The 23,218-nt window shown below is 40.1% G+C and overlaps 1 protein-coding gene across 4 annotated transcripts; it reads right to left on the bottom strand.

Annotated features, from left to right (window-relative positions):
- Nucleotides 1-5,547: 5,547 nt before the first annotated feature.
- st8sia5 (ST8 alpha-N-acetyl-neuraminide alpha-2,8-sialyltransferase 5) lies at nucleotides 5,548-20,714 on the bottom strand. 4 transcript variants are annotated; one of them, XM_078271633.1, is made up of 9 exons: nucleotides 20,569-20,699; nucleotides 14,684-14,791; nucleotides 14,204-14,290; nucleotides 11,360-11,452; nucleotides 8,415-8,501; nucleotides 7,532-7,676; nucleotides 7,279-7,391; nucleotides 6,418-6,510; nucleotides 5,548-6,285 (listed from the first exon to the last, which is right to left on the bottom strand). In XM_078271633.1, the coding sequence occupies exons 1-9, from the start codon at nucleotides 20,697-20,699 to the stop codon at nucleotides 5,823-5,825; spliced, it is 1,320 nt and encodes a 439-aa protein (XP_078127759.1). In that variant the 3' UTR covers nucleotides 5,548-5,822. The 4 variants fall into 4 exon arrangements, with proteins under 4 accessions (XP_078127759.1, XP_078127760.1, XP_078127761.1 ...); XM_078271634.1 differs by lacking the exon at nucleotides 14,204-14,290; XM_078271635.1 differs by lacking the exons at nucleotides 14,204-14,290; nucleotides 14,684-14,791 and having other exon boundaries at nucleotides 20,569-20,714.
- Nucleotides 20,715-23,218: the final 2,504 nt, after the last annotated feature.

Genomic DNA, 23,218 nt, shown 5'->3' with positions numbered 1-23,218 from the left:
AATTTAGTCCTGATTTGACAAGTCTAGGTATTGTGGTTTTGGATCTGGACCTGGTCTAATGTGATCTGTATGTGAAAAAACTGTAAAATCTCCCTTTATTGCATTTTCACAAATAGAATAAAGCTTTCACAAATCTGAAACTAGGTTTTTAAGACTCTTTAGACTCTCTGGGATAATTTAGTCCTGATTTGACAAGTCTAGGTATTGTGGTTTTGGATCTGGACCTGGTCCAATGTGGTCTATATGTGAAAAAAAACGGTGAAATCTCCCTTTATTGTGTTCTCATAAAGACAATAAAGCTTTCATAAATCTAAAAGTGTGTTGTAGACATAATTCTAAATTTACCTTAATGACTAACACTAATTCAATACAGTAAGACGTTAAAAAAAACGGAGGATCAGTGACTTAGCAATGTAAATTATATTTCCCTGCTGAATTGGACAGTTTTAAGTTCCCCTTAAAACTCCCCTTAACTGCCGAATCGGAAGCTGCGAATCAGATGCCAACTTCAGCATCGTTGTCAAAGTGATATCAAAATGAATGGCAGTCAATCAGAATCAGAAAAGCTTTATCAATGGAATGCTAACGGCGGGTGATGGCTTGTTAGCATCAAAATGGCGCTACCCGTTGCGGGGAGAGGCTTACCCCATTGGCATAAAAACAGACGACAAACTTCGACAGGACTCAGCAACACCGGAGGGTGACAAAGTACGGTGAGATCTGTGGGTGGTGCCCTGTTTTGTGGTTATGTGGTTAAAGCAAAGCCCGTAGCACGTATACAACGTGTTGGATTTTCACGCACTTACAGCATGGATTTATTACGAGAACTCACAGGAGGCATTCACGCAGTACGACTTCAATGAGGACTTTGTCAGTCTTTATACTATGTCTCCTCACCTGACTTTATTATGGGAGAAGGAGCGAACAGCTTGGAAAACAACGTTTATAGACTATTTTAGTTGACGCGGGTCTAGTGCGCCTGCTCTATGGGCCGCTCAATGTGGAGGTAGTAATGCCGATCATCCAGGTTTGGTTTCGTTAATGCGCCACTGAGCAACTCTAATAGGAATCAACGGGGATCTGCTTAATGAAGCAGCTTAAGCCAGAATTACATACTTCACTTGCACATATGCTACATATATACTGGTACTAACCAGTACACATACAGTGCACATACATACAGGTGCTGGTCATATAATTAGAATATCACGAAAAAGTTGATTTATTTCAGTAATTCCATTCAAAAAGTGAAACTTGTATAATGTATACATTCATTCAACACAGACTGATATATTTCAAGTGTTTATTTCTTTTACTTTTGGTGATTAGAACTGACAACTAATGACAACCCCAAATTCAGTATCTCACACAATTAGAATATTGTGACAATGTTCAATATTGAAGACACCTGGTGCCACACTCTAATCAGATAATTAACTCAAAACACCTGCAAAGGCCTTTAAATGGTCTCTCAGTCTAGTTCTGTAGGCTACACAATCATGGGGAAGACTGCTGACTGGACAGCTGTCCAAAAGACGACCACTGACACCTTGCACAAGGAGGGCGAGACACAAAAGGTCATTGCTAAAGAGGCTGGCTGTTCACAGAGCTCTGTGTCCAAGCACATTAATAGAGAGGCGAAGGTAAGGAAAAGATGTGGTAGAAAAAAGTGTACAAGCAATAGGGATAACCGCACCCTGGAGAGGATTGTGAAACAAAACCCATTCAAAAATGTGGGGGAGATTCACAAAGAGTGGACTGCAGCTGGAGTCAGTGCTTCAAGAACCACCACGCACAGACATATGCAAGACCTGGGTTTCAGCTGTCGCATTCCTTGTGTCAAGCCACTCCTGAACAAGACACAGCGTCAGAAGCGTCTCGCCTGGGCTAAAGACAAAAAGGACTGGACTGCTGCTGAGTGGTCCAAAGTTATGTTCTCTGATGAAAGTAAATTTTGCATTTCCTTTGGAAATCAAGGTCCCAGAGTCTGGAGGAAGAGAGGGGAGGCACAGAATCCACATTGCTTGAAGTCCAGTGTAAAGTTTCCACAGTCAGTGATGGTCTGGGGTGCCATGTCATCTGCTGGTGTTGGTCCACTGTGTTTTCTGAGGTCCAGGGTCAATGCAGCCGTCTACCAGGAAGTTTTTGAGCACTTCATGCTTCCTGCTGCTGACCAACTTTATGGAGATGCAGATTTCATTTTCCAACAGGACTTGGCACCTGCACACAGTGCCAAAGCTACCAGTACCTGGTTTAAGGACCATGGTATCCCTGTTCTTAATTGGCCAGCAAACTCGCCTGACCTTAACCCTATAGAAAATCTATGGGATATTGTGAAGAGGATGATGCGATGCGCCAGATCCAACAATGCTGAAGGCCACTATCAGAGCAACCTGGGCTCTCATAACACCTGAGCAGTGCCACAGACTGATCGACTCCATGCCACGCCGCATTGCTGCAGTAATTCAGGCAAAAGGAGCCCCAACTAAGTATAGAGCGCTCTACGTGCTCATACTTTTCATGTTCATACTTTTCAGTTGGCCAACATTTCTAAAAATCCTTTTTTGTATTGGTCTTAAGTAATATTCTAATTTTCTGAGATACTGAATTTGGGGTTTTCATTAGTTGTCAGTTATAACAAAGAATTTCTAATATGGGAAGAAGTTCCACTCCCTTGTTACTTCCGGCTTCTGAACTGGTTGCAGTTCCACCAGAGTTCCATATAGGGGGCACTCACAGGCCAGTGCAGAATGAATAGGATATAATTTTTTGTCTAGTAATTTGAATGTTGCATTCTAAAGGGGAGGCTAAGAAAATACACACTGCTGGGTGTTAGGTTTTTTTTAAAGTCGCTTTTTTGTTCTAAAAAGCTTTTTAAAATGTCAATGACTCTCCCTGTTAATACACGTGCTAGAAAGAGGTTTGCTAATGTTTTAAAGACCACGCTGAAATATTCACTCTGACATTCTGGCTCTGCTTCAGATGCCGTCAAGTGGGATCTCCGATCGTATTCAGTCCTTCACTGACCAATCAGCATTCATTAGCAGAATGCTAGCGTGTTATGGGCAACAACGAATCAACCTGTAACAAATCGAAAGGGCATAAGTACTCGTTCATTCAACTTTTGACCTATAATCCATGTTGAACTTGCAAAAACTACAATCAAATCTAAGATTTCTCAACGACAATCAGGCGAAAGAGACAAATTTAGCCGTCTAGCTCCATAGGGTCCCATTAATTTTGCACTGGACCGTGATCACCCCCAGTGGAACTCTGGTGGAACTGCAACCAAAGTAGGTACAATGGGGCTGAATAGGGAGTGGAACAGCTTTCCGTAGACGGGCTTTGGTTATAATCATCAAAATTAAAAGAAATAAACACTTGAAATATATCAGTCTGTGTGGAATGAATGTATACATTATACAAGTTTCACTTTTTGAATGGAATTACTGAAATAAATCAACTTTTTCATGATATTCTAATTATATGACCAGCACCTGTACTTCAGTTGTGCGTACATATATACTTCACTTACATATATACTTCACTTGCACACGCATGCATACTTCACTTGCACATACATGGATACTTCACTTTCTCATAAATATATACTTGACTTGCATAGCCTATACATACTTCCATTGCACATACATGAATGTGTGTTTATAGTATGTGCATATGCGCAGTGGGTTGGTGGTTAGGGAGACTGGTGGAGTGCATAAGCACAGGACTTTCAACCAGGAGGTTGGGGTTCAAGTCCAGTCCAAAACCATAGGTCAATTATCTGATCTAGTGACTTATTTATTACTTACTTGCCTTTCGTAACAAACATACTTATTTATCCCAACTTTCATCCCAGAAGTATGGTATACAGTGTGCTTCTATGCTATCCCCACTCACTGTAATGTACACACACAATAAGAAATAATCCATAAAACATAAGTGAGAAAATCCAAACAAGTTTATTTACAAACACAATATCATTAAAAAGAATGAGCCAGAGTCGGTTAAGAAGTACTGTGTTATATATTACATCTGTTTAGTACACAGACCAGTTCTAATCCTTTTCCATTCTTGATTCAGTTGTGTCTGTGCAACAATTTAGTGGTCACGCCAAAACATTTTTGGTGTTCATATTTGCTGAACTTATATATCTTGTGCATAAACACACAAATAGTCTGTGCAAATTATGAAAGAAACAATATTATTATTAGCAGTGATGTCCATCAAATACAAAATAAATGAAATGGAGAAGTGCACAGCTGAGCATGAACAGAAGAGTGACAAAATATTATTTTACTATAATTATAATATAATATATATATATATATATATATTTATAATATAATTATTTTAGCTTTCCAGTGCTTAAATGCACAATGCTTACAAACTGAATCTTCACAGTTCAAAGGGGAAGGTGAAATAGTAATAAAAGTGTTGTAGCACTTCACAAAGGGCAGCAACCATCTTCATTCGTGTATCTTTAATCAATGAGAACTGCATCTACTATTATACATTTCAACGTACCCATTCATTTTTTCTGTGAAAAGGTTCGTATACATATCTCCAAAAGCACTGTGAGCTCCAGTTGAGGCTTAAGTGTAAACATATTTCAGTGACCATTGAAGCAGGCACACACAAAGCCAAGCATAGAGTAAAGTCATGCAGATTGTTACATGATTATGAATAGATTTTACAGGAACATTGCTAATTCCAATAGAATATAAGATAAGAAACACACATGAATTTCTATACCTTAGAGTCCCAAATGTCCTTTGATTCAAGAGACAAATTAAGATTTAGTTTGATGTTAATGTATTTGTAGATAAGCAAAACACATGTGTGCATTGCATATCATATAGAGGGGTTTGATATCTCATAAGGCAGCATGGCTTAAGACATGAGAGGACACGAGAGGCTGGGTGGCTCAACAGTACTATGAGTACTATGTTGCTTTACAAATAAGACGGCCTTGAAAACAACGTTTTGCTCAGGTGGTGTCATTTCAAAATATTTATCTGGCTTTTGTCCAAAATCATGACAAGCCAAAAAAAAAGGGAAAAAACACTCCTCGCCTCTTCTCATATACCCTTTTTTTTTTTTACCAGATATATCAGAGGAAATTTTTAGATGGGAGAAAGTAGGCCACTGAAAACCGCCGTTTCAATAGCGTTTTAAAAAAATTCACCCAGTGAATCTGGTGAATAGGAAATAGATTACAAAAGTAGACAATTGAATGTTACAATCTTTTTTAATTTTCTTTTTTTTCAAATATTAGCTTAATATCAAGGTTCAGGTTTTGTTTTACACAAACATTAAAAGCTGCCACACCCACAGAGTGTCCAAGATAAGAAGAGAAGACAGGAGGAATGAGGGGGCAAAAAAACACCCACTGCGACCCATTTTAGCATAAATATCTGTGCAACAGTGGGTAGAAAACAACACCTCTGTACAGCAGAGCCACTAGAAAACTTCACAGAAACAGCATCACTATGAAGACCACTTTTCACATTAAAAACAAGCATCCTATGGTTAGAGAGTCGGAGATGACCATTGTGATTTTATTAGCTAAGTAAATTAAGGTACACATCGAAAAGAGAAGTATGAAATAAATAAAAACATTGTTAAAAAAAAAGAAGAGAAGTGTGTTGGTAATGAAAGCAAGCAACCTTCACTGTGTCGTGGAATAAGTGTACGCTCTGGAGGCCAACTCTCCTTAAATAGAGAGAAAAGTGACATGTCTCATTGAAATAAAACACAACATGTAAACCTGATTGAAAAAAAAAAAAAGTTTAACCACATTAAAGCAGAGGAGTGAGGGATCACGTGCACTGCCCCGTGTGTACATTGAGGATCCCACGAGTATGCATGTGAATGAAGTTGAAGATTTCATGGGGCATCGCATGGAAGCCCGGCCGTGGCTTGACGTTGTCATAGTAATGGTGAGTGATGAAAATGCCAGAGGGGTTCATGGGGAACGCCCAGAAACCATAGAGGTGGACTTCCTCGCACATCTCTAAGGCGGCGGTCACTAGCATCAGGCCGCTGCTGACCCGTTTGGCCCGGACACCCTGCACCGCCCAGAAACGCTGCACGTTGAGCAGGTACTGCGGGTGGAAGAAGAACACGCCTCTCTGGGAGTCAAAGTCATCCAGCATGTACTTGACTCTGAAAGAGACATCGGTGTTGCGAGTGTTATAGAAGGCGGGAAGCACCACTGAGGAGTTCTCGTAATTTTGAAGGACTTCGTAAAATGGTCGCCGCCATTTCTCCAGCTTCTGAAATCTGCAAAGGAAGTGAAAAACATGAGTTGACAAAAGCCAAAAGAGAAGGAGACTAGAGACAGATTGAGAAGGAGAGAGAGAGAGAGAGAGAGGGATAGGCCTGATTTCTCGCGCAGACCCATATTTACAGTACCTCTCAGTAATAATGCTAGGATTTATTGTCACCAGATCTGTTTTAGTGCCAACATCAGCTGAGTACTTCGCATTGATGGGTGGTATGTTGCACCTGGAGAAAAAAAAACAAGAACAAGTCCACTGATAAGGAGATTAAATTTATGCTGCTGAGCTGCACAATTAATCATATAATAGTTGTGATCGGGAGTTGGGCTTCTACAATAAATCGAACTTAACCGACTGTTTGCTTAACAGCAATTGTCCAATCATACCTTAGAAACCTTAACCAAGCAAGGCAGGCCTGTCTAGCCTTGGATTTTTCCACATGTTGAGGCATGGAGCTGTACTGTTACAGCCATCAGTTGCACATTTAGGACAATTTTACAGCATTCCCTTTTAAAACAAGTACGATGAAACTTTAAAGAAGTCAGCTGGTGATAGTGTTTTATCGATCTCATGGAGCTCAACAGATCAGATCAGAACAGATCTACAGCTGATAAAACCAGCCAGCAACAATTTATTTTTAGCTGGGGTTTGCGCCAGCCAGAAATAAGAAGCCTGTCTTCGTCTTCCTATGTCTGAAATTAGGGTTTCAAAATTACTAAAAAGGTAGATCTGCCATTTTCATTGTAAACGCTACTGTGCGAGAACAGAAAGCTTGCAGCAACAGTAACAGTAACTAAGGGTGGTGGGGCTTACCAACAGTTAATTCAGTGCAATAACGTACAATCACAGACAGCATTATTTACACTACACTGGCAAAATTTCAGCTGTAATATAGAATGTTCTATGTAGGGATAGGTCTTTTTTATGGGATTACATGCTCTGTTGGCATAAAAACAACTTGTATTCATGTCAACAAAAACAAACTTTTGTATACCTAAAAACAAAATCTGCTGAGTCAATTTCCTTCCCACATTTGGTGTTCTTGATGATGCCGCCATTTCCAACAACAGCACATTTCTTGTATTGTGATTTGGAATACGGCATGTCCTGGATGAAACAGACATATTTTGTTAAATTCAGACAGCATTGTGGGCTCTCGAAATCAAAAAGATTGTATCACCAGGTTTAGTAGCATCCGACCAATGTAAGAATAACAGCAAGCTCTCATAAACAGGTGATGAACTCACATCTTGGAACATATTGAAGACTTCATTGGTGATGGGAAGAATACCACTGGTGTCCACCTCGTACCTCAGCTTGGTCCCTGCAGGAGTGTTCCTCTTGGTGGTGAAGAGAAAGGAAGGAGCATTACAGCAGCGAGAAAGAGACATCCTTCAGGAGGAAACCAAAGAAAGAAAGAAGTTATTATAGTAATATATAATAGTAATTGCAAAATAAAACAATTGTTTTGCTTTAAATATATGTTTTTTCTCTTTTTGTCAGATCTCAAACTGGGCTTTCACATTTGATGAAGGTGACAAAATGCAGAAATTATCATAAAGCACTGTTATTGCACCACTTAAAATTGTTTAATATGTTAAAGGGCTATGTATGAACAAATATTGATTACTTTTGTTTGCCAAAAAGTCAATTACAGATGAAGAAATCTACAGTATGTTATCCTACATAAAGACTCTACTTATGTTTCGCGTGAATTGGACCCCGCAGGAGTCTAACTCACCTGTTTGATCTCTTATGAACAAGCTGTTATAAAACTCCATTACAGAAGTCAAAATAGACTGTGTGGCGGGGTAGTCTTGCATAAAAAAAATGCTGTCAACACCAATCACAGATATAGAGAATATGAAAATCCACAGATTTACAGCTGGAGTCTCTGAGACTTCAAACAGCTATGTGGTGAACCTCTGAAACATATCCTTGGTTCAACATCCTGTTTATAAGCAATTCTTATAAAATTAGAATATCTAAAAGTGATAAATCAGTGTTAAGTATTAGCTGTATAGGAACCCAATTAGAACATGGGTTGAAAGCACCAAATGCATTTTTAAAAACAGACAATGAAAAGTAGAGAAATGTGCAGTGTGCAAACTGAGACGGAGTAATGCTTACTTGAAGTTGCTGGTCTCCTCCTTGTTCTGCTCCCATCTACACACCTGTAGGTTTCGCCATCGCTCAAACAGGTCTGAGGTTTTCACCCTGGCAGACAGGCAGAGAGACTTGTGGAATGAGGAAGGATACCCATGGCCATGTATTTTCCGATTAATGTCTCTATAAGGGTAGTAAATTGAAGAAACATAAAAACGACTCACAAAGACAAACAAGGGGGCAGAAAATTGCAGTGGTTACTCTGTGATGGCTCTACTGACAGCACTGGATCTAGACTTCTTAATACAAAGACAGTGGCTTCATCAAGCATGTCTGTAAATAGCTGTCCTTGAACTGACATTTCCTTTGAGATGATTGGGAGATGTGTTTTGCTCTGGGGAGCAGAGTGGCACCATTACTTTGACTGTCTAGCAGAGTGACAGCAGCTCTTCTCTGCCTCGTGGCCATTCATCAAGCGCCCAGAATGCGTTTGACATTAAAGCTTGGGAGCCTGCGGGACACGCACAAAAGGTCACTGGACAATATTTGAAGGAAATAAGCTGCCCAAATTGCATTGAGCACAACAACCGGCTCACTGAGGCATTCATCTGCTCCATAATGTGATAGTGTTATTTATAGTGTGCTGCAGTTTAACTGACAATAATAGTTGAGAGTGACAACTCTCAGCTGTAAAATGTTGGCGATAAAATGGATGTCATGTGTTGTAAGCGTTGTTCTCGCCCATTATTTTGTATATTGTGGGGATTTGCAGTGGGCAACTTGCTGGTTATAAGATACACAGAGTCTCTGTCAATTGATCACTTAATGATGATTAAGTTGGTTAAATAACTTATTCATAGGCTCAAGAGTCGTCAAATCCATTCATGGTCACAACTTAAATTCAACTCATCTCAGCCAAATTTAGCTGAAATGCTACTGTCTGAGTCATGGAAAATATGTGCATCGAATGTAAGACCTGCCAGACTCTAGAAATGAAATGGCAACACAGCTCTTTTTTGGTCTGTAATTCACCATCATTTCAAAACTACAATGATAACATTTTAAACTGAATAACTTGGAAGTTAACAAAATCATTTATACTGCCAATCATATATTTACACACGTCTATTGTCTCTTGTTGTGTGTATTTTAGTTGGTAGCTCTAGGAATGGCATTGACGGCCAGTTGGTCCACCACTTTGGTCCAGACTGAAATAACTCAACAACTTTTGGGTGGACTGCTATGACATTTTGTGCAGACATTCATGTTCGCCAGAGGATCATTCGTTCAGACGATCAATCCTAATGACTTTTGTGATCCCTGACTTTTTCTATAGTGCCACCTTGAGGTTAACATGTTTTTGAGTGAATTGTCTCAACAACTATTGGATGGATAGCCATGAAATTTGGTGCAGACATTCATGTTCCGCTCAGGATGAATTGTAATAACTTTGAGTTTTCATCTAGCACCACCATCAGGTGAAAATTTTAATTTTTCTTGACCAAATACCTGCAAAACTAATGACATTGACATCATCTTCAGCTGCACTTGGTATTTTGTGCTAGGTAGTTAATTTTAGAATGTTAAACTTAAAAGCTATAGTGCATAGTTTGTGTTTCCCCCATGAGGAAGTAATGATAACAAAACTGTCTGCGCATCCACATGATACCAGCCTTCCGTGATCGCGCACCACCCCCACCCCTCCTCCAGCAGTTGCATGTAGCCAAGGAGGACACGAAGGATTAAGAAAACATGATGGACTCTTCAAGAGAGGTAATTATCTTCGCTCGATTTTGCGAAAGTCCCCGGACGACACTAGTTTCTGAACATAGCCATACTGAGAAATACAGAAAGAGAGTTTGGTGGAGCTGATAGTCTTAACTAGCTTTGTATCAACTCATTTGGCAATGGCTTGAATGTAATTGACGTTCATTAAAGGTCCAGTGTGTAACATGTTTAGTTATTTATTATCAAAATCGGTGTTGCCCGTTCACAAACTTGTCCTTTTTCATGAATATTTACCACCACCATCAATTCCAAGTATTCCTTTTGGCTTGAAATGTTACATTTGCATTCGCATGAACTGGGGTAGACACTCCATATTCATGCGCCATCTTGAAATACGTTAGCCAGTAAGGGACAAACAGGACATACTGCTCCGCCTTTTGTGTTTTCACTGTCACATGATAAACTCACAGGTTCTGCTAATGCTGCTAATGGGTATCGTAGCTTCCCGGCCCCCGGCAGGGAAACATGGAGGACCACAGGTATTCAAAATCCAAATTTCAGGAACAGGAGTCTTCTTCGTCGCCCAGAAAAAAAAGGATATTGAAAAGAAAAAGAGACCTGCTTTTTGAAGCATGAAGGCTACCGTAGCTGTAATACGTACTTTGAACTGCATGGTGCAAGAGAGTTGATTGTGATATATGATCTCAACGCTAGATGGGAGAAATTCCTACACATCGGACCTTTAATATAAAATATTACGCACTAAAGCTTTAAACAGTGAATGTTAAACACTACACCTGTTTAATATCAGCACAATGTCATTGTGAACATTCTGACATTAGCATTTTGCTCAAAGCGATGCTGTGCCTAAGCACAGCCTCACAGAGCCGATAGCATGGCCGTCCTCTCTTAGCCTTGCTATATTCTCGACAACAATCAACAAGCTTCAGTTCTCACTGAACACAGAAAACTATTTAAAGGCTGTCATTCTTTTTAAGGTCCCACAGACAATATTGTGGGCTATTTAGGATTAAAGTGACAGTTTATTATATACATATTTGCTTCCTCAAACCTGAAAGATATTTAGCAACTTAAGTATATGTATAGATCATAAAACAGGTGATGAATTTCTCCCTACCTACCAGGTGACAGATGCTTGAGAGTCACCTAAGGGAAAAAAGATGTTACTCTAAATAGAGTTGTCCGCTGCAGGTGTGGGCTACGTCATAATGAACACTCACATTGTCAAGACTTTGACGTCCATAATCTCCTGCCTGAGCTCCCTGCATGCAGTGGAGTTGTATTCATATGAGCCATCATAGTTTTCCAGATACCTGGAGGGATAGACACAGTCATCCTCGGCCTAAACCTCTCCACACCAAAGAGCATAAACAGTATTAACAAAAAAAACTGTGGAGATAAAATGCAATATACAAAACAGTGTTGAATAGACACAGTACAAAGAAATAGCTTACATTTACTTCAAAATGTCTTTATGAAATAATATCAGTATGGCATTGTGGGATGACAAATGACAGAAGTGATGCAACTGATTATAGGTGTCACAAACAGGATTGTAACTTATAGTTTACTGGACACTTGCACCAGATTCTATTACATCTTAGCCTAAACCAATGTGATACACTAACTGAAGAAAAATATTACCTCTCATATTTTCACTTATTTGACTGGTTATGATGTATATTAATTTAGAAGAGAAACAAACTGAAATAGCAAATTAGTAATTCCATTGCATAGCTTGTTAAAATGGTTGATTTGATAGTAGTGCAGTGTCTGATGGATATGAGTATGAGTGCTTTTGCGTAAGGCAGTACAATATATTTTTTACATTTATATAACTGCTTAAAAGTAATACGGTATGTCAATTGTGCTGGAAATAACATGACATTTGGACTAATTGATACAATTGTGCACATAAACGCATGCACAGATGTTCATGCAAACCAACAGGATCTTTTGGAATTTCATACTTTCAACTAGAGTTAAAGAATCTGATTACATTAAAATGTCAACATTAACCAAACAAAAAGAATATCTTCAGTATAGTGGTGTGACTGTGTTTTGGTGGATATGACAAAATGCGTCTGCAGTGAAAGTGTCAATAAGTTGCCATTTATACGTGCACTCACTGATGCTTCATATCTTGCAGCACAACAACGTATTTACATGCAATAAGATAAAAGCAGTCTGGATCAAATTTGTGCATTTGTGTTTTGGGATATGGTGGGGGTGGTTAAGATGAAGGTTGAAAGGGACAAGACAAGAAGGAAACCACTAGTGTAACAGTGTTATTATCATGTTGGGCAGAGGAAATTTGGGATTACGGGCACTTTGCTGAAACATTTAGTAGATGGATGTGTATAAGTTATTTGCTGATAAAGTGGTTCAGTTAGATCACTAAGTTAGATGTTTGAGATTAAGTTCTGAAATTTGGAATTGCCATATACATATAGATATCTATGGAACTCATAGAGTGGAAGAATCCTCCTTTTTCTGGCTGCCTAATACTAATTCTCTAATACAATGTGACTAAAATAAACTTTAAAAAGCCTTGAAAAGGCCTTTGAAATGTTTGAATTTACTGTTTATCTTTGCTACACAGGCATGAGGCAATTAACATGCACTAAAATGTGACAAATGTACATTAAGTTTTTACATCAGCCAAATGATTTGGTCTAATTGTCAATACTTTGACCCAAGGTTTTCTCTCTTTAGCCCTGATCTATAATTTACCTTTTATGTTGGGGCAGAGGGCCACAAAACTGACAGTCATCTATGTCTCTCTCTGGCAGAGTTTAAATAAACTTGTTTTATATAAATAGAGATACTGATCCATACAGATCATTTTACTTTTCTATTTAACTTTTAATGAAATCAGATATATCTACAGTGGTCATAGTTTTAAAATAGACCCCTTCTGAGGTACATCTGAATCTTGGAATGCTTTAAATGTCCTAATATATTTTTCAAATCTACATGTACAATGCTTGACGGAGAGTGACAGGATAAAATGCCAAAATGGCAGCAATTGCAATGTATTTGTAAGAATGAATGTTGGTTTTGGTCACGTCAGATACTGTAGATGTGTGTAGATGGAGTGTGGTGTTTTGGAAGATGGATAATATTGCCGAATATTACCCGTGGCTGTGGAGGTAAATGAAGCAAGTTAGAAAAAAAAGAATCATAATTTTTTTTTTAAAACACAACGAGCATTACAGTGGAGAGATGCATTAAAGGAACAAGATGCTCGGGTGAAATCGTACAAATGAGGAACGATGAAACTGGTTGTCTACATCCACCTGATGATGCAGTGTATTTCTGAGGGTTTACTGAGAGGAGCGTCTGTTTTTTATATCTGAATAGGGCTATTCATGCTTGTTTTAGCTAAGATGATGAAACCTTTGCAAGTGTTCTCTGTGTAGTTCTAAAAACGAGAGAGCAATTCACTTGATGAGATGATTTTCATCTCATGTGGCATCTTAGGTTAAGCGTACAATGCTGGTTCAAAACCAATCCAGAATGAGATTAACCAGCATGTTACAACAGATACTGACATCTACTGCTCAGTGCAATTTGGATTTGGACCTTTTGGGGCAAAAACAATTCCGGCACCTTTCTGTCTTATTGTAACAAGGAAAATAAAGTGGAAAAGGGGGTAAATCCAGGTCGCAGAGAGAGACAATGCAGATGTGAGAAGGGGAGATAGGGGGAGCAGAAGAAGTGGCCACACTATGTACATGGCATACACACAGAGCTATGCAGAACACATGAGACACAGATTGAGGAGGACAAGGCATTCGGAGATGGGTGCTGGATGGGACACAGACGTACGAGGAGAAGCCAGTACATCAACAGGAGACCGTGGTTCAACCAGCTTCTGAAGGGGGGGGGGGGATGGGGATCTGGGGTCGAGGTGGACGAGATCAGACAACATGCAAGAGCAAATCTGAAGTGCAACCACCACTGAAAAAATATGAGAGTTTATACCTTTCAGAGTAATGAAAAAGAAAGAGGCATTCTTGGGTTTCTGTGAAAATACTAAAAATGCCTTCAAACTGGCCTACCTTTTTTTTTTCTTCTTAATATCGGCTAGGCAGGGTGTGACTATTACGGAGATCTGTGAATCTGGCTGAAAATTCTGACGGAAACATCTGTCAACATGCAGACAGGTTAAGTTAGAGTTAAATATGTGTTGAAGTCCACCCCTGCTAACTTACTCAACCTGCAGATTTCAAAACAAGTAGAGCAAAAAAAAAAAAGTGTACATGTGCTGCAGCTTCTATTCTCTTTAAAGCATCTGAGTAAACTGCTGTGTGTAACAGCGGCCCAGTCCACACATGCAGGGCTGGGTCATCACATGTATTTTAAACTTGTGTTCTCTTTCTCTCTCTCTCTCTCTCTCTCTCTCTCTCTCTCTCTCTCTCTCTCTCTCTCTCTCTCTCTCTCTCTCTCTCTCTCTCTCTCTCTCTCTCTCTCTCTCTCTCTCTCTCTCTCTCTCTCACTCCCTTTCTCAGAGGTGTAGTGCAGTCACGCTGGAAAGGTACCTTTTCCTTCCATTTCTGGCAGGCTTCAGAGATCCATCATCCGAGAAATTAATGGGACCGGTCCAATTTCCTGTCTCGTCCCCTTTGAGTCGGCTAAACTGTTGCGCACTAGCAAGAAAATGAGTCAGTTTATTTGGGATTTAGTGTTCTTACTGTGCAAATGTCAAACACATACAACCCAACCAATGTGTTCACTCATAAAACTCAAATTTGCACATTCTCTCTCAAACACACACACACACACACACACACACACACACACACACACACACACACACATGCACACATTAAGGGGACCAGCTTTTTGGCTCAAGAAAAACAAATCAAAGTATAGCACCAAACATGGTTAGAATGGATTTCTTTTTAATGGTAATGACGTCATGGTTTAAATGCTGGGCTGTTGCCAATATGCTGAGTGTGATTCAAACATTCACACTGTAATATTGGCAAGCAGAAGTGTTAGACTTTTAATTCAATATATTAAAGCCACAGTGATTTAAGGGGGAACAATAATAGTTGCCAACATTTTTTTTTATTTGTTTTTTTTTACCTTTATTTATTCAGGGAAATGTTCACTGAGAGGAAGCCTCTCTTTTGCAGGAACACCCTGATCACATGCACACAGTTACACATTCGTACCTGGAAGCTGCCCAGTACAACCACAGTCTGATCTGCTGGCCACTGAGCAACTCCACTGGTAGTTGGGGTTAAGGGCCTGGCTCAAGGGCACCTCAGTGGTGGTAATGAGGGAGGGACAAGCGCTGCTCTTCACATTCCCCACCCAGATTTTATATGAACCGACGACCTCCCGGTCACAAGCTCGCTTCTCGAACCTTTAAACCACCACTGCCCCATAATGTTGCTGTGAATGTCAAATTACTGCTGAGGAAGAGATGCCAACAACAGACTTGCCAACAGATTCAACGATTTATACCATATTTTCAGCCAGATATTACTTTTAAAGGTGATGTCTTTGGGGAATATCTCAACTTGGACATGGAGACTACAAATTTGTATCTGTGTCTAAAAGACGCTCGTGGCTACATTATCGTAAATGTAGTGTAGGATTTTTACTAGAGACAGGATATCTTGGCCTATGTTGCATCAGTTTTCATTATAACCATCACAGTGAATTTATCAGAGGAGGCCATTTGGTGCAGGTTGTTTATAAAGCACTCATACTTACTGTAATGAGAATCTTGTGCATTCTAACAAATCTTTAGAGAGATAAGGGGCATCAGTTCATCATGTTTAGAGCCTGTTTTCAGTAATGTAATCTTTTTGGGTTTAGTCTCCTTACGGGAGAACAAGGGGAAAATTAAATAATATCAAGGCTTCAATCATATATATTGTGTATTTAAGGATATGGCTTGCAATATTCTAAATTTTGTTATAGTCAACAAATCCCATAAAATGATCAAAACCAACAATGCATAACTCCGTTTCTAAATACTTTATGAGCAGCCTGTCTGTGGCTCTCAGCCCCAAGCCTATTGGTTCCTATAATGGCGCTTTTCCATTACATGGTACCTGCTCGACTCGCCTCGACTCTACTCGCCTTTTTTGGTTTTCCATTATGAAAAAAAGTCCCTGGTACCTGCCAACAGGTACTTTTTTTAGTACCACCTCCGTCGAGGTTCCAAGCGAGCTGAGCCGATACCAAAAGGTGACGTGAAAGCGACAGACGGGGGTGTCCTGAACAAACCCGCTATTTTTAAATAGTTTAGCCAGCTGTGTTTTTTTTTGCTGCCTCCAGCTTCATTTGAAACAAAATGTGTCTTCTGGCTGTGGCAACAACAACACACCTTCCACGTTCTGTGTGTGTGTGTCGCGTTAGGTCACGGCAGTTTACTGCGGCGCCGCTTGTTTTACAGTTCTGCGGAGGCTCCAGGCAGAGCTTTTGCCGTAGCCTACGTACACACACACACATGGCCGGCTCAATGCACGCACCAGCGCACAAGTACAAACATCAGGCCAAAAAAGCTCTGCGTGGAGCCTCCACAGAACTGTAAAACAAGCTCAAGTGGCCTGATGTTGGTGCGTGCGTCAAGCCGGCATATAAGACATACATATATTTCTATTCTTTAAAAAGAGCTCAGTAATTTCCTAAAACAGCTGGGCACTGTACTGTATATCAAACATCATTCAAATAGAAGTAAATTGTGTATTTGTTTGGGACTAGTTTCAGCCACAGATTGTGTGCGCTGGCTAGTTTTTACAGCACTAGGATGGTGTACTATACCACCATACTATTGTAATGAAGCAAAGCGTCACCAAGTGCAACTGTGTTTCTCATTCATGTATATTTTTTTGGGATAAAAATGGAGGCCTATGGCACAGAGGAATACATTATATCAGACTGGGATTATTTTTGGTTTTGGTCTTTTCATGGGATTTGTTGACAATATGTATCCTTTAAAATCAGCTCAACATATGAAAGGTTAGGAGTTTTTCAATGTGTGAACAGACAATTCACATTTTACATCTGAATATCAATAACAACTTCTCCCATTACCGACTGATTATTATGCAAGTATCCATGTGTGACTCATTTCTGAGAGTGCTCCGTGGGTGGTGTAATAAGTTTAGCAGAGAAACTGAACCAGACGAGCCTTTCTGGGTACATTATGTGATCGAGCATTCACCATTGGCGACTCGTGTCAATACTGATCTGCAGGCGCTTTCTCTGAGTGCCACTTCAACATCTCAATAACACTCTGTAAACAGCTGCATAACAGAACATCCTAAAATCAGCTTTGGTTTAGGATGTGTCCCTAAAAGAGGACAGCTGTAACACAGAAAAGCTAACATCAACCAATCAAACCAGAAGATTTAGTCACTTATACCATTAATCTTAGTCATCAGCAAAACACTATGCCTATTAAAGCTTGACTTGATCAATATCACATATACAATACTAATATTTTCCAATAGTGTGGCTGCCAACAAAACCCTAATCAATCTCATGTGACGTCCACTAACTCACAGATCAATCCAGTGGTTTCAATTTAAACATTAAGAGTCCATTTATCGCCCATTGACTTAATTATGAGCACAGTTCAGACAGTAATCTCAGCATTAGATCAGACAAACAAAGTTGCTCTGCAGCACTTGTGTGTCTGTTTCTGCCCTTGAGCGTTGTTAATGGTACTTGAAAGCAGGAAGGACGTTTATACTAATGGATTTTGTGACTTGGCTGGGTTTTAAGGTAGGCCTGGCACATTGACACATTGATGTCCATTTATTATGTCCAGGGTTATTTCCTTTAACGACTATGGGCTCCTTATTAAGCTGGGCACGTTATTGTCTTTATCAAAATAGGAAATGTAATGCTGTAATTTATGAAAACAGATTTGAGCTCCACTCAATCTTTTTCTTGTTTCCTTTTTGCTTTAACTTTTACCAGGGAACCACAAATGGTGTAACCGCTGTGTCTTATAAATGATGAATTACTGGTTCTATGTGCTGCTATGTGTTAGAATCAATATATTCATACACAGCCCTGAAAAAAAGAACCACAGAAACCTCTCAGAATTGCGGAGATATAACCCAAATAAATGATGCATAAAGAAGGGCTCATAAACAGAGTCACATACAACATTAGACTGTATTTACTCTAAAGCCAACCATTTTGATAATATTTTAATATATATAATATAATAATATTTTTATGTTATTTATCAAGCAAGAATGCCAAATATTTGCTGGTTTCAGCTTCTCGAAACTTTGAAAGGAAAACTGTGAGAGGCATTTTTAACTTTTTCTTCTGTTATATAGATATAGAATTATCAACAGATTAACTGACAATGAAGATAATTATTAGTTGCAATTGCAAAGCCACAATGTTTTTGGATGTTTCCTAACCAACCTGCCTTTGGTGCTACTCTTTGTAGCTGAGAGTATTTTTAGATATCACCCTCTTCAAGTCAAATAGAGTTGAAAGTTAATATGCCTTCATTTGCAGAAGTGTGTCACTCACTGTGACCATTTAATAAGCTTCCCTCTTGAATCTGCACTGCCATTTTACAATCCTACATTCTCCGCTACTTCATCTTAATGTGAGTGAAGGCCGGCAGCGAGTTGATTCATGGGACACCATGTGTGACTCTATGGAAACTGAATGGCCAAAATTATCAAGTACAACAATTTAGTTCATGACTTGTCTGACTTTAATGGGTGTCCTCAGATGACAGCCCTTTGCCCTTTGGTAATGTACAATGGACATATACACAAAGTGAGCTGGTGTAAGATTGATGAAATGTTATTCCCTCAGCTTTCTCCCAATCTAAGCACCCAAATGTCTCCTCTGCTAGCGTTAGACACCTCAAGTAATTTGCAAAGATGTTTGTTTTTGTTGCACCGAAACACAAGAGCGCGTGATAAACAGCCTGTCACCTTGTTCTTATGCTCGGGTTTAGCGGGAAAAGAGGCTGGGTGTGGTCGAACCCATGTGGACAATGACTTCTGGTTATTTACGCTTGGAGAGATGTCATAAGATGACGTCTTCTCCCTCTTTCTCTGCATCACTCACACACACACACACACACACACATTTCATAACTCCCTCTCACTCTTGCCATCTCCCTCCTTTCTCTCCCCCACTTGCACTGAGGTGTGTATGCAGTCAGACTGTAGCAAAATGGCTGCCGCTGCAGGAGTCTACTAGTTTTTGTTGTATGGCATGTCCCCCTTTCTCTATCTCTCTCTCTTGCTCTCTCTTGCTCTCTCTCTCTCTCTGTCCTAGAGGGGCACAGGCGAAGGAAGGTGTGTGTTGGGTCCGAATTCATGCATCTCACCGCAGAGGTGGCGATGCCATGAATCCACATTGAGTACCATCAGACCAGCCCAGCAGGGTGGAAGGGGAGGGGTTAGCTGTGGGTAGCTTTCAGATTGCAGCACATATATGTTTGCTTTGAAGTTAACATATATGTCCTGTCTGTCAAATATCTGGAGGTGGGGATAAAGTTTTCAGATTGTTTCTTTTGTTTGGAGTGAGATTTGGTGAGATTTTCTTTAACCACCTAAATATCAAACATCCCAGCTTCTCAGCATCTGCTCGTCTCACACTGAAATTTTTCTCAGAATGTCAATGAAAAGGGCATGCATTTTAGTGGATAAATTGGTCTTTAAATGGGGGTAGATGAGTGCAAAAGTGGCCTTCCAACCAGCTCAAGAACCCATATCAGGGAGACAAATACTGTTGCAGAGGTATTATGAAACATGGCTCTGCAGTGGCTGTGTGTGCACTGAGTGCAGCCTGGTAAATTATGTATTTAACAGGGACCAATAAGAAATACACATCATCCTTATCCTGTTGATATCTGTAATCATCATCCGCTCCAATAGCTTTCAGTTGCATTATGATAATCTGATGCCTCTGTAAGATGTAGGCTATGACCAGTCAAGAAGGCTGAAACGGAAAATCAAATAAAGATCTTTGGGGGAAAAAAGAAAGAAAGGGAAAACATTACCATACACAGCTGGAGCACTGTGTATGGCATGAATGTGATGCTTCGTTTTCAGAAAATATCAAAAAATAATAAATCCAATGGAAATTGTTTCTATGCACTGGGAAAAAAGATGGATGGTTAATTGCTATTGTTCTTTTCAGCCACGAAAGCTTGTTTTCCCCATGCCTCCCGACATGTAGTTCATCCAGACTACTCCCATTTATACTTAACAATTTATCATTTTATCATTCATGATTTGTTATTCACTATGCAGTTAATATGTGGGATCAAAACTGAGCAATCAGCCTCACACAAAACGGCTATGAATGCATGCTTTTGAAAGCTGGATGTTATCCTTACAGTGTATATAGACAGCAAGGCCTGCGCTCTAATTGACTTGTTAATGGCGACTGAACAGATATAATCGACACTTACCTTTTAATGTAGTTTTTTCCGTAGAGAATTTGTTGCAATAGTGTGACGAGTCCAAATGCGCAAATAAATATAAAACAAAGGGATCTATTGCCGAGTATATCTTTACCCGACGATGGGTCGGCGTATCCCATTCTTCGGCGCAGCATCCAGGGTTGACGGTGACACCCGGTTAGGTGTCTCTCTCCGCTGCATTCAGGACCAGGAGCGCAGGGGTCGTGTACCCGCTGGACAGGACATTGTCCATCACCTTCCTAGGCTATACTGCTCTCGTACTGCAGCATTATTGCTGTTGGATGATAAGCATCGCAATGTATCGCCAGCTGTGACATTAATTGCCAATCATTAATGACCCTGTGTCCACGTCAGCCAAAATAATTCTAATTGGCTATATTTAGGTTAGAGTCTAAATATAGGCTATATTACACGGACGGGTGTAAAAGCATAAAACGTCCTTCGACGAGGTGCAGTCGGATGCAAGCAATGCAGATTATCCAAAATGACGCGCTCCAAAGGTAATTGCTCTAGAATAAACCTCCAAATGTTAAATCAGATAGAGCAAAGGCATCGATGCCAAGCGCGAATTTCTTTATTTAAATTAGGCTACTGATGCAAAAACACACATCCTCCATGCTTCATCTCAAATCTGAGCAAAGCTGCGTGACTGAAATGGAAAAGGAGGAGGATGCGCCTTTTCTCAGCCAGCCGGGGGCGCGCTCTGCGTTTCATTCAGATGCTCCTCACTCAGCCAAAACCCAAGGTCGTGGTCTCCTTTACAAGGATGCACCCGTACTCGGAAAATGTATACATTCACCTGATAGGCTACATCTGACCTCCTTAGGCTGGATAAAAAAAGTATCAGCACCTGCCACTAAACTAAAATTAGCCTAACATTTCATAACAATGTCTTTAAAACTCATGCTGTTGCAAAACCCCTGCACATGATTGTCTTTTTCTTCCTGTAACTGGTTTTATGTCTCAGCATTTCCCTTTATGGTTATCAGTCATTGCAGTTCATGTCAAAGACAAAAGATTTTCTGCGCTGCATTAATGACCCATCTTCTGTCTAATTTGAATTTCCCACCGTTAAGGGCCTCGGGACACTTTAAAACCTTAACAGCAACATTGTGGAAAGCTCAACCCCGATGCCCTGACACCTGCACCTCCCCAGAGCTGACAGAAACCAGTGGATCTTTATAGCGCTGGTGCTGATAACTGTATTAGTGACATTCATTTCTGCCAGTGTCCACTTTGACAGCTTTTTAAATGTGTCATTAAAGTCCATCTACAGCCTGGACTGATTCAGCAGTAGCCTATGCATTAACACCTTTTTTACTTTTTATTATTTATTAGGCACTCCCAGGCCAGATTGCAATTGGAGTCCTCCAGCGTTCTGGGTCTGCCCTATAGGGCTCCTCCTAGTTGGACATACACAGAATATCTCCAAAAGGCAGAGTGCAAAGACATCAACTCCTCCTCTCAATACAAAGATAAGTGAGCCTTGACACTCTGCAAAGGAAACTATTTTCTGCCTTGTATCCACAATCGTATTCTTTATGTCTGCTTGTCTGTGGACTTAGAACATAGCCGGATTAACCTATGGCATGGGGTAAAAAAAGGAGCTGTTTGGATCTACTGACCCCTGCTTACTCTCACTCTCTGTAGGCAACTGAGTATGCGTTTAGTCGATGATAACAACTTAGCAAACTCCAGAAGGCAAGATGGGCGACACTGCGAAAAAGCCTCAGACAAAGCTAGACTTTACATTATTTTTTTCGAGCTCAATTATATTTTGCCATAGAAGCCCAGAAACCAGCAAGTAGCCTACTCCATAGTAGTAGAATAATACCTGCCTCCAGGTAGGCTAGTCTTAAAACGAGACTATATTTTGACATCAAGACTATAGGTCCCAAGCCTACCTACACAACACTTTTCAACACCTTTCAATCTTATGCTCCATTTTACCCTCAGCAACAAAAACTATATAGACTACTTGAACACAATCAGTTGGGGCAGCAACACCATGCCAAAATGACAGGGATCCCTCATATTCTGAGAATGCCATGGATTGCTTCATCAGTGCATGCTGGGAGTTACAAATTGGGTACATAGGTTGGTTTATACTAGCCACCACAGTGACACTGGTGTTGTTCTCTCTGTGTGTGTGTGTGTGTACGTGCGTGCGTGTGTGTGTGTGTGTGTGTGTGTGTGTGTGTGTGTGTGTGTGTGTGCGCGTGTGCATGCTTGTGTGTCTTATAGGAAAATGTGACACCTATAAGGAACTAGCTAGGTGTTTATATTTCAGTCTGACTGTGGACACATTTTGTCACCACGAAATCAAACGTGCAAAATGCAGTGATTTACAGACGTGTAGGTGAGATCAAAACGAAGGTCGAGTTTAAAGATGGGTGTGGTCCAAGGGCACCCCTGGCCCAATTTGGCATTGCAGCTGATGTGATCCCAACACAAGATGGTCTGTAGTTAATTTTGTTCAACATTAAGAATGATATTTAAAAAATATATAAGCATAGGCTATATGTATACGTTCAGTGTAGCTGGATGTTTTAGAAGGGAATGAGTGTCAGTTGTTATTTGTAATTATTTTCTGCCTCATAAACAACAACAAAATACTCTGACTATGTCAACTCACTGA

This window comes from Sander vitreus, chromosome 16, assembly GCF_031162955.1.
Source record: "Sander vitreus isolate 19-12246 chromosome 16, sanVit1, whole genome shotgun sequence".
NCBI classification, from domain to species: domain Eukaryota; kingdom Metazoa; phylum Chordata; class Actinopteri; order Perciformes; family Percidae; genus Sander; species Sander vitreus.
This window is presented reverse-complemented; position numbering and strand designations above follow the sequence as displayed.

Excerpts from the sequence above, each read along its gene's own strand:
- st8sia5 (XM_078271633.1), bottom strand. The coding sequence starts at position 20,699 with ATGGGATACGCCGACCCATCGTCGGGTAAAGATATACTCGGCAATAGA. Across the intron at positions 14,291-14,683 it reads GCCAGAAATGGAAGGAAAAG|ATGTTTCCGTCAGAATTTTC; the intron begins GTACCTTTCCAG and ends GCATGTTGACAG. Across the intron at positions 6,286-6,417 it reads CCTAGCATTATTACTGAGAG|ATTTCAGAAGCTGGAGAAAT; the intron begins GTACTGTAAATA and ends CTTCCTTTGCAG.